Source organism: Procambarus clarkii, chromosome 82 (assembly GCF_040958095.1).
Source record: "Procambarus clarkii isolate CNS0578487 chromosome 82, FALCON_Pclarkii_2.0, whole genome shotgun sequence".
Lineage (NCBI taxonomy): Eukaryota > Metazoa > Arthropoda > Malacostraca > Decapoda > Cambaridae > Procambarus > Procambarus clarkii.
Window position 1 is genome coordinate 2,048,244 of NC_091231.1, and position 12,226 is coordinate 2,060,469.

General features: G+C 41.3%; 1 protein-coding gene across 4 annotated transcripts in view; it reads right to left on the reverse strand.

Moving 5' to 3' along the window:
* Nucleotides 1–12,226, reverse strand: part of LOC123758724 (integrase/recombinase xerD homolog) — a 57,665-nt gene that overhangs the window by 12,171 nt on the left and 33,268 nt on the right. For 2 of the 4 annotated variants that reach the window (XM_069315795.1, XM_069315793.1), the window contains exons 2-3: nt 8,600–8,762; nt 7,255–7,353 (exon numbers count right to left, since the gene is read on the reverse strand). In XM_069315795.1, the coding sequence (XP_069171896.1) occupies nt 7,255–7,353; nt 8,600–8,762 (262 nt within the window). Of the gene's footprint in view, nt 1–5,523; nt 6,053–7,254; nt 7,354–8,599; nt 8,763–11,672; nt 12,039–12,226 lie in introns of those variants that run through there. The other 2 variants (XR_011225244.1, XM_069315794.1) reach the window with 2 other exon arrangements.

Below are 12,226 nucleotides of genomic sequence, written 5' to 3' on the forward strand. Positions count from 1 at the left end.
TGTGGTGGCCTTGAAAAAATAATTATGGTACGAATGGCATCGCAGAATTATTCAAAGCTGGGGCTGCTGACTGGTGGCGCTCAACCCGAGTCAGTTTTCCTCTCTCTCGATAGTGTGACGCACAGATACTAATACTGGTAGGTATGTGTTGTGCATTACAACCAATCAGTTGTGTATAACTGTACTGTATATTGTGGGGATGGAGGGCGAGTGGGGCTTCGCTGCTTCCGTTTCAGGGAGCACAAACACTGTACAATATTCTTTTCTCTGTACTTTGACAATGCCTTTATCTTAGTTATACAAAATAGCAATAATACTATTGTAGCCAAAAATATTGCATGTTTAAAATAGTTAAAATGATAACCATTAAGTTTATCAACGAAAGCTGTTGCCATAATATTTACCACTTTATAATAATATGCTATGCTTTTTAACACCACATACAAGCTGTTTTTTTCCTGTAGAATTTATTTCATTTATTTTACCCTTATGTTTTCAGATATGGAAAAGATAAAGAAAAGAAAAGTGGACATTGAGTGCCGTCGGTTCAATGACGAATGGAAGATAAAGTACTTTTTTGTGATAGCAAATGATAAAGCTTTATGCATAATATGTAGAGACAGTGTTGCTGTTCTGAAGGAATACAATATTCGTCGGCACTATGAATCTAAACGTGGCTCAAGTTATTCTCACATCACAGGAGCAGAACGCACTAAAAAGTTTGAATCATTTCAGCACAGTCTGCATTCTCAACAAGCTGTTTTCAGTAAGAAAAAATCTGAAAATGAAACTTCAACTAGAGCCAGTTACAAAGTTGCCTATGTGTTGGCTAAAAAAGGAAAACCTTTCACTGATGGTAGTATCATAAAAGAGTGTATAGTGGAAGCAGCAGGAGAGGTATGTCCAGAAAAAGTAAACCTCTTCAAAATGATAAGTCTTGGGTCAAATACTGTTGCTCGTAGAATTGAAGATTTAGGAGGCGACATAATTCGGCAAATAAAGGAAAAAAACAAAAAGATTTTGTTGGTATTCTCTTGCGTTGGATGAATCAACTGATGTGTGTGATACTTCTCAGCTCTTAGTATTCATTCGTGGTGTTGATAGTGAATTTAATGTGAACCAAGAATTAGCATCAGTTCACAGCATGCACACCACAACAACTGGAGAGGACATTTTCAATGAACTAAGTAAAACTATGACAGAATATAACCTGGAATGAAAACAAGTGCAGTGTGTGACAATTGATGGAGGAAAGAATATGTCTGGGACAAAGAAGGGTTTGGTTGGGCAAATTACAACAGCTTGTGAGGTTGGAGGCTCAAAACCCATTTTTCTGCATTGCCTTATCCATCAACAAGCATTGTGCCTAAAATATGTTGATATGTCTTGTGTCATGAAACCTGTTGTTTCTGTGGTTAATTTCATTAGATCTCATGCACTCAACCATCGCCAGTTCCGTGATTTCTTGAAAGAAATTGATGCGGAGTTTGTTAACTTGCCTTATTATACAGCAGTTAGATGGCTTAGTTGTGGAAAGGTTTTGCTGCATTTCTTTGAGCTCAGATTAGAAATTGATTTATTTCTCACAGAGAAAAATAACCCTCAGCAATTATTATCAGAATGTGAATGGATTTGGAAATTGGCATTTTTTGCAGATATGACAGGTCATATGAATAACTTGAATCTGAAATTGCAAGGCAAAACAAATTTGATCAGTGACTACTTTGTTCATGTCAAGGCATTCAGAGCAAAACTTGCACTACTTGAAGGCCAGGTGAAGGTTAAGAATTTTGCTCATTTTCCATGTTGTGAAAAATTTCATGCAGGAAGTAAAGTTGAATTTCCTTTTTCATTTGCAAATGAAATAATTTCAGATTTGAAAAAACAGTTTCAGAAGCGATTTGCTGACCTTGATGCCAAAGCAAATGAAATCAGGCTCTTTCATAATCCATTTGACTGCAATGCTGAAAATCTTCCAACTCAATTTCAAATGGAAATTATTGATCTCCAGGCAGATGACAGACTGAAAGATAAGTATAGAGAAGGAAATCTGATTGAGTTTTATAAATGCCTGCAGCCAGATCAGTTTCCAAATTCGATAAAGTTTGCTTGTAGTTTTGTGTCCATTTTTGGTTCAACATACTTGTGTGAACAAACTTTTTCCAAAATGAAGTATGTGAAATCTAACTATCGAGCAAATTTGTCTGATGATCACTTGAAATCAATTCTTACAATTGGCTCATCTAATCTGGAACCTGATTTTAATGAAATTTTGAAGTCAAAACAACAGTATCATTCGTCACACTAATTTGGTTGCATAAAACTAAAGGCAGGAATCTATTTAGTTTACCCTGATTTTTTCCAAAAAGATATGTTTGAATTTTTCCATGTTTATACTTTAATATTTGAGGAAATTAAATTACTGGCACTGATTTGTTTTTTGTTTTTTTTTCATTTTTTATTCCTCCGGCCCGCATAAATATGGGAAATATATAATGTGGCGCTTACATTGAAAAGTTTGGAGACCCCTGACTTAGATAACTGTATCCAAGCATAGAGGTTCCCCCCCCCCCTTCCCTTTCAGAAAAACATCTACTTTCGAAAAAGTTTAACATTGCCCAACAAAAATGATTCCAGAACTAAATTGCCTAATACCAGGAACAACTGAGAGCCATGACAAACACTGCAACCCTCTCCTACCCCCAAGTCTTATGCTATTTATGATCCAAGGTAATTTGACATACTATACTGTACTTCCTACAGACGAGTCTAGTGAGAGGGTGATCTCCTGGCGATTAAATTGAAGCACGATACAGGTGTCAACGAACATCAGTCAGCCCACTTGTCAGCACAGTGGATAACTAATGACATCATAATCTGCAGTGTTGTATGCCTCCCTGTGGCCATTTAAATCAATAAAACACAGGGTTGTGGCAATGTTTACAGCATAAGGCAAGGTATAGAGGAATCCTGGAATGCCATGTAATGTGTAGTCCTTGAATGTGCTTTAGGCAACCAAATTGAATAACAACATTTCTGGTGTTCGGCTATATAATCCGAGTTTCTCATTCGGTATGATGTTTTAAACCTAAATAGGAATTCACTTTAAAGGTCAATTTATTTGCAAAGTGCTAACCAGATTCCAAATTACTGAGCTCTGAAAATACTACAAGGCAAGTTTAACCGAATGAGTGTTTGCCTATCCATACCCCCATGAGGTATGTGACAACACTGAATAAAGAAAGGGTCTTTGAGCATTCACCGTGCAGGTATTAATATAATTGTACAATGGTGCTTGGTGGATGATATTTCCTATTAAAACTCATTGGACAACTGTTTGTATTAGACATTTTAAACCTACAAATGGTAGCCCTAGATATCGCACTACAGTATTAATTACAAGATGAACAATGTAAAATCAATACCACAACAGCAAAGGATGACAATGGCTTTTCAACAACCGACAAACACACAGGTCTAACACCAGCCATCCCGAGAGAGGACGTCCCAAGCATGTACACCCCACAACTTTACATCACCTTTGCTACCTCACGCGAGCACGCAACAGCATGAGGATGCCATACTCCCAAACCAACTCCATGCACTTTGAGGCTTTAACAACTCAACATTTAAAAAGTTGATTTAAAAAATCAAACACCTGAATTTTTCCCGAATTAAATTTACTAGGGAAATGCACACCAAGCCATGAAACTTACAATGAAGATGAACAAACTACACACAACTGTCACCAAACTTCCACATACCACCCCCTCTCACTCCTGCCCTCCCTCCTTAGGTGCTCTGATTGGCTGAGCACCTGAGCCACCACCACTCGCCTCTTGTTGTGAGAGCCTAAAGCATGTTTGGTTGCACTTTAAAAGTTCCCGAGTGTACTCGCCTAATTGTGAGTACCGCCTGCCCGGTTCACCATTTTGTTTTTCAATCTACCTCAATTTACCCCTTTACAGTCAAATATTATGCAAAATTCTGTTTAAGACTTGTCCCTTCTTAACTTAAATAACTGCTTTGGCCATCTGCAATCTTTCTAGGTGGGTAAAAATGACTCTTGAGGCCAGAAAGGACTTATCACACGGCGATCATAACAATACGGTACACACACAAAATCACAACCTGATATACACCGAGCAGAAAATCCACTGGAGCTGTGATGCGACGTAAACCCTTGCCCAAGGCACTGGCAGCTGCATACTCTACCACAGTATATTACTGACTTTGTAAAAGTCTTACAACCGGATTTCCCCATAAATCACAGCAAGTTTTGAGGCCCCTCCTTGAGTCAACGTCTTACGTAAGACCTACAAGCACTCAGGTGAAGGCTGAAGAAGCAGTTCAACACCATACGCCCCAACTTCAAATACACAGTTGAGAGGCGGGACCAAAACGTGATTTTCTGTGTGTGCCTGAAGTTGGGGCATACGGTCTTGCTTCACCCTTCACTTTACCCTTCACCGGCGTACTTCAGGGGTTTTATTTAATACTTGGACTGGCTTCAGTAGGGCCTCCAGAATTTCTGTGGCTTCACAAGTGTCACGTGAATCCCCTGCATAGCAGTGGAACTGCCTTTTCCCTTCACCTTCAATACCTCTGCACTGGAAGTATACATCTACACCAGCCCAGAAGAGTCATCAGTCCTGCCACCTCTCCATACCCCCCAGGGCCTGGCACGGCCTGGTACGACTCAGAGGCAAGCCGGGCGCCACTGCTAACTGGCAGTTTGTCCCCACAAACAAGCAGTTAGCCGCCTTCAACTGACAGTGGTACAGCTCAACACAAAGGCACCGCCAGCCACAACGAGCATTTTGCTAGTTGACCGGATGTCCACCTCGTGTTGACACTGGATGAGTCATCACCGCCGGACTATATAAAGAGCGCTGCCTCCCTGGAGAGGCAATCTCTCCCTTAGTGCTCTAGGATCACCTTGGTGTCTCTAACCCGTCGTCCACTTCCAGCCAACGTCGTGTGACTGATGCCATGGTGGTATGGTAGCTGTCTTCAGAACACCAGTATTTCTTCATACTTTTATTCATTGCTTATAGTTTATTTTTTGCATTTAAGGTCATACTAACTTGTTCACCTTTGCATTACATGATAGTCAAGTATTGTCATGTGTTATTTTTGTTCATTACTATTTCAGTAAATTGTTTAATTATTTATTTGATAATTTTCATTTGTTTCCACCTGCAACTTACACACTGCAAGGCCAATAGCAGCATTTCTTTCATTTATGTGAGGGAGAGCCATACCATCTTGGTTCAGTATAGCTGTGATACCATAACCCGTCACACAAGATATCCAGTTGTAAGACTTTTACCATCAGTGGTGGTAGAGTATGCAACTGGCAATGCCTTTGTTACAGGTTCGCTTCATCTCACAGCCCCAGTGGATTTTCTCACACATTTGAATACATGAAACAACTTTATTTGATACATTCCAAACCAAAGTACTGTACAGTACAGTAATTATCAAACCATCAAATGTGTGGGATAATCATAGTGCGCTAAATATCACTAACGTCGCCAATACAAGAACAAAAACGCATACGGCGAACAATATCAAAGGTATTGAATTTACCAAGAATTTTATCGAGGGACAATTGATCCCTCGATAAACAATTCCCGACAATGGTCGGGAAGCAAGACACGTAAGTCCTGGAAGTCAGGACATGTAGAGACAACGGTTTGGACAATAAGAAGCAGGGCAGCGCTCCATTAAGTGCCTGTGAGTTAAACGTGTATGACCAATATACAACCTCGCCAGAGCCGTTTCCCACCACCAACTACGGTGGTAGGAGGAAGGCCACGGGAACACACTACTCTTAAGAGCACGCAATTTGTTACCAGTAACCGAAGACCAACAACCCTGACAACGGGCAAGAATGGGGAAATGAATAACTGGGTAAAAGTCATAATAAGGAATACCTTTACGGGAGATGGGACAGATGCGGATAGCTTCCTTAGCGGCAGTGTCCGCACGCTCATTTAAGAACGCACCAATATGGGTGGGAATCCAGCGAAATTCCACTGTCTTAAATCTATTGGAGATAAGAAACAGCCAATGTTGAATTTCAACTACCAAAGGATGGACTGGATTAAAGGATTCTAGAGCCATGAGGGCACTGCAAGTGTCAACTACAAACACAGAGGAGGATTGACAGCGAGAAAAGAGTTGATGAAGAGCATAGAGAATAGCATAAAGTTCTGCCATGAAGATGCTAGTCTCCGGAGGCAGGAGACACAAAGGTGCAGTCAGGAAAAACAACAGAGTAGCCTACACCATCTGCAGACTTAAGACCCATTGGTGAAGACAGAAATAGAGTGGAAGTGTGAAGAAAAGTGTTCAAGGAAAAGGTGATTTAGAACTGTAGGAGGGGTAAAAGTTTTAGTCATGTGGGTCAAGGCTTACAGAATTTAGGAACGGGGATCCCTCCATAGGGGCAAAGATGGAATGACACGAGGGGAAATATTGGTAACACAAACTGAAAGAGCATTTTGTAAGAGAGACAACCGTACAGAAAGAGATAGGTGGTGAAGGGGAACAGGAACCACAGGATGGGTAAAGGTCAAGGCATGACATAAGCAAGAGTGAGGGTGCTGTAAGGACCGTGCAAGGTGGAGAAGACAGTAGCGATCATGGCGATCCTGTAGAAACAGGACGCCAGTTTCAACATACAGGCTTAGGGTAGGTGTCGAAGGAAAGGTACCAGAGCCGAGCCGTAACCCAGTATGATGCAGTGTGTCCGGATGGTGAAGGGTAGAAGGAGAAGCAGACGAGTAAACGGGGCCATAATCGAGTTTAGACAGAACGAGAGAGGAATGTAAAGAGAGGAGCAGTGTCGATTAGCTCCCCAAGAAGTATGGGACATGACCTAAAGTTAGTTAAGGGCCTTAGAGCATTCAACTCGGACGTAAAAAATATGGGGCGACAAAGACAAACGAGTGTCAAAGATTAGCCCTAAAAGCTTTAGCAGATTCTTTGTACAAAAGGGGATGACCCCTGTTACCTAACAGTAAATAGGTATCTGGGAGTTAGCTGTTACAGGCTGCTTCCTAGGGGGGTGCGTGTGTGGGAGAAAAAAAAATTTAGTAGTTAACCACTGAACTGCTCTGTCTCCAAATAACACCCTGGTGCACAAGAAATAAATTCTTTCCAAAAATTTTGTTTCTCTTCTTATATTGTTAAAATGCAGAGTCTGATCACGGGGAAACTAAACAAAAAATATTGTATGTGACTTACTTTAGCTGCGATGGAGCTGGGAAGTTGAGCAAATTATGGGCGCTGAGCGTTGGAGCGATGGGGGTCTGTCGGCCCCGCCACCCCGTGCGACGGCAGTTGCTGCGAATAAAATGTTGCGCAATTATTTTGAAGTTTCTCATTCATTTCTTCTTTTTTTTTTGCTGTAATATTATTTAAAAGTGTGTAATTTGTGGAATTTATATAATTCAAAGTATAGAACATCGCTATGCTCAAAATTATGGGCCTCATATATGCGACATATTCTACAATCAAACAGTGTTTTTGCTGTTATTACACTATATACACACATTGTATATACCCATCTACGTATGTATTCACCATAACGATCCACTATGTTGGTATGGTGAGCCCAAAAAACATGAGTGAGCTGCCACACCCTGCCAGTCCTCCCTCCCTCCTCCAACACATTACTCGCCAACATTCCTCCTCCCAAAATACTGTTATTGTGTTTATTACACTATTTACACACGTTATGTATAAGTATGTACATGTTTTATTCATGTACATACGTACATACTTCCATCTCCTCACCTCTCTCTCTTGCCTACTTAATGCTCTTGCTTCCCTCATCTCATCACAATCGACTTTATAATGGTCCAGGACGGATCGAAATGTCGTCGTCTATTCAATTTCCAGTGTGTGGTTTGGTCAACAATGAAATCTTCATGCAAGATCTTATAAAGAAAACCCCTAGAACGAGTTTTGTAGATACGAAAGAGTTTAAGGTGAGTAGGGGATGGTTTGAGAAATTTTGAAAAAAGACGTGTATTCATAGTGTTGTGAGGCATGGTGAGGGTGCCAGCTCAGACAAAGTAGGGGCTGAAAGATTTGTTCATGATTTTAAAGATTTTGTAGATACTGTATTGATGGATATATTCCACAACAAGTGTTTAATTGTGAGGAGACATGGCTATTCTGGAAAAAATTGCCGAAGAGGACATACATTACCCAAGAGGAGACGTCACTGCCCGGACACAAGCTAACTTGGGCTAACTTGTGTCAGGATAGGCTAACTCTTGTGCTGTGTGGCAATTTGAAAATTAAACCCTTGCTCGTGTATCATTCCGAAAATCCAAGAGTTTTAAAAAATATATGATGTGCAGAAAAACTGTGATGTGGAGTGGTTTGCCCTGCCACCAAAAAATATCTGCAAGAGAAAAGTTTGACACTCAAGGTCCTGCTTCTCGACAATGCTCCTGCTCATCCTCCAGACTTGGAGGATGCATTGTTGGGGCCACTTTTTTTTTTTTTAGGGATATTCCTACATGAGCCCTGAGTTTCTGGCTAATGTACCAATGACATGAAGGAGGAGTTTTCAACCTACCTTGTGTTAGGTGTGCAGAGGTCAATGGTTGAACATAATGTCAGGAGCAAAGGGGGGCCTTTGCCTCTTCGAACACAATTGCGACCATCTTCATCTCTTCGAACTATCCTAAATGCTCTCTTCACCTGTCTGACCAAATTGGGTGTCCAGACCACCTTTGAATCTGAAATTGTAAAATAAATAGCAATTTCAGAATATTCAGTCCATTTATACTAACAAAATTATACATACAGTACTGTAATTGAAATTTTACAGAATGATAAAGGCAATTTAGCAACTTTGTTAAAATGCACATGGGGGAAATACATGAAAATAGGTTAATATTGTTTGTAAGGTTGATGGGAAATGTTTATTACTTTTATGATTTAAAAGATGTATAGCCCTAATACTCCATCCTGGGTGCATTCCACCAGGTAATGACCACAGCAAAAGTTTTCCACGAGGCTCTATTGTCACACAAACTTTTCACATTTTCAAACTTGATTCATCTTTTCCCCCCCCCCTCGTTCCAGGGGTTTTCTTTAAAAGGTCTTCATGCAAATGCCTTGGTTTCTCACAAATGATGGCCTCTGAAATGCTATCACCTGCTAACTCTTTGTTGTGTATCCAAATTAATAAAAACTTTTTAACATCCTCAAGTGTTTGTGTTCTTTGTTTCGGGATTGTTGATATGCCTTTTGCCACTTTAATGTTCATAATGTCCTTTTCTTAGCAAGTACAGTGCATATTGTTGACATAGATTTGTTGTACTGCCTAGCTAGTTCAACAACCCGTGCACCATTTTGATGTTTATGAATGCTCTCTTGTTTTTCCTCTATGGTCATTCTCACATGTGTTTTCTTGGCTTGAACCTTACCACTGGCTTTCTTGGGACTCATGGCAAGATATATCATAACAAATTTTATGTTCAAATAGCCAAAAATCCCAAAACAAATGTAATGCTTTACAAAGAATTCAGGCGCGATACTTACTAGGCAAGAGACACTGGTAAACTGAGGCGCGATCACCATGCCACCACGCGCTAGGTCAGCCCATACGTATATCAACAAACTCCTTTCCCGAGGCAAAGTTTGTAACCCGATTCAAATTTTTCGAAGAAATTAGGCTCGTAACCCGAAAAGTTCATAAATATTCATTCGTAAGTCGAGGTGTCACTATATATAACTAAAAAATTAAACTCAGGATTACTTTCAACCCCCACCCCGTTTGCTCGACTCCATTGCCACCTACCTTCACCCCCCTCTATGATGTACTCTTCCATAGACACCTACCTTTGCCCCCCTCCTCCCCTCTACTCCTCCATCATCACCTACCTTCACACCCCCTCCCTTCTCCTCCTCCATCGTCACCTTCCTTTCACCCTCCTCTATGATGTACTCTTCCATAGACACCAACGTTCACTGCATATAATGCTCCCCTCTACTCCTCCATCGTCACCTACTTTCACCCCCCCCCCCCTCCGCTCTACTCCTCCAGGGTCGCAGACAATTTCACGAGCGTGAGAACTACGAGTTCTCTAACTACTCTCACACTCCTACTCTCTCACCAGTGAGGGGGAGGGAAGGAGGGAGGAAATGAAGGAAGAAAGGTGGGGGAGAGAGAATAGGCAGGGGGGAGGAGGGCCTAGATACATTTCTTCCATATAGATAGGTAGACTGAGGGAGAGCTGCTTGCCAAGAGCCCTATCAGACAGGCTTCCTATTCCTCAACCCTCCCTAATATGCCACATCCTGGTCAGGACAACTTGCTCGAATGTTATTCTTGGTGTGACTCGAGAACTGACCTCGAGGCGGGGCATGGGCATGGATTATCTCCCTGGGGCACGCACCTCCCTGCCCCAGCTCTCTCTCTCTCACATAATCTATCAAGGGTCTAACATGAGGTCATTGTGCCTACCAGAAGCGTATATGTCCAAGGCTGGCCACCTGTCTGGACCATTCAAATGTATAAACACGTAATTAGTCTATTAAAATTATATATAATGCTACAATTATAAATTAATTTGTTCATGGTCATTCGTTTATCAGTATTTTAATATGAGGTATATATACGCATGTATGTATACGTTGACGTACACATATATGATTATGTGTATAGAATGATTATGATTATGTGTAATCATATATGATTATATCTAATGGAATGCATTAGTAAGTGATGTGGTGGAGGCTGACTCCATACACAGGTTCAAGTGTAGATATGATAGAGCCCAATAGGCTCAGAAACCTGTACACCTGTTGATTGACGGTTGAGAGGTGGAACTAAAGAGCCAGAGCTCAACCCCAGCAAGCACAATTAGGCGAGTATATGAATGAATGCACATGTACACTTTCAAATGAATTAAGATACCTTGAGATACACAATGACTTAGTTTAAATAGTTTAAACACATTATGGTACTGATTTTGACATGCTGATGTCTGGAAGGGAGAGGGGGTGTGGGGGGTTATTGTCTGAGGTGGAGGACCAGAGGAGGGGGTCAGTGGAAGGATGGTGGCTGGAGGGATGCCATTGTTCTAATGGTTATGAAAACAATTATTGATGGCAGGAATTCAGTGGGTGTGTACTTCACCCGCACCATCACCATACTGTGCCCTGCTACAACCCCCCCCCCCCCACTCCACCCATGCTGTGTGCGGCGTATTACACATTATGGGATAACCGACTGTCTGTCCATTCCTGTCTGCTCGTTATGCTGCCCTTCCTTTTGAAAATTGTCTGCTTTATCGACTTCCTTCAAGACCACACATTAGCCTCTTATCACGCCCTCTTACCACTCTCAGGGAGCCGGCTCTTCTATACAATAGTTACCACTCAGTCCCCAAGGTGAAAGTGTGTCCGGGCATATGACTTGTTACGTGTACTTATTTGCGATTCGTTTGGGCTGTCATGTGTGGTGATTAGTGTTGGGTAAGGCTAGGCCAGGTCAGGTCAGACTAGGCTAGGTAAGGCTAGGCCAGGTCAGGTCAGACTAGGCCAGGTCAGACTAGGCTAGGCCAGGTCAGGTCTGGCTAGGCCAGGTCAGGCCAGGCCAGGCTTGGCAGGGTGAGAGAAGTAAAGCGGCAGGTACTTACGTTTCCGAGAAAGTAGCGGCGGTAGTATATTGTTGATTTAGATTCGACGACATCCTGAAGCTAGTTAGTGGCGGCCTCATCGCTCTCGAACTTCTTGTTGTTGTAGGGGATACGAGGCACACCCAATATCCCCCTTACATTGATCACATCGCACACTAATATTTTTACTATTTCCGACACCAGATTTGTCTGTTTCGTATATGTATAATTGTTCAATATTAAAACCACAATAGAATGCTCTAAGTACTTTCGTATATTAATACATCTTCAGAAGGAATGGTTCGCTCTGAAGATGTATTAATATAAGAAAGTACTAAAGGAAATTCCTGTTTCAATTCTTCCTTCGTGGTCTGACACTCTTATTATATATTGTATATACTGAATTATATATACTATGCTTATATATTTTATTAAATATGACCGAAAAAGTAAGATTAATAATTCTAACACGAATTTTCTCAATCTTTCGTACATTATGCTTCACCCTAGTGCCATATCTGAACTTTTTCAAGCTTCGCCTTGTGCTTGACAAGGTACGGACTCCATGCTGGGGC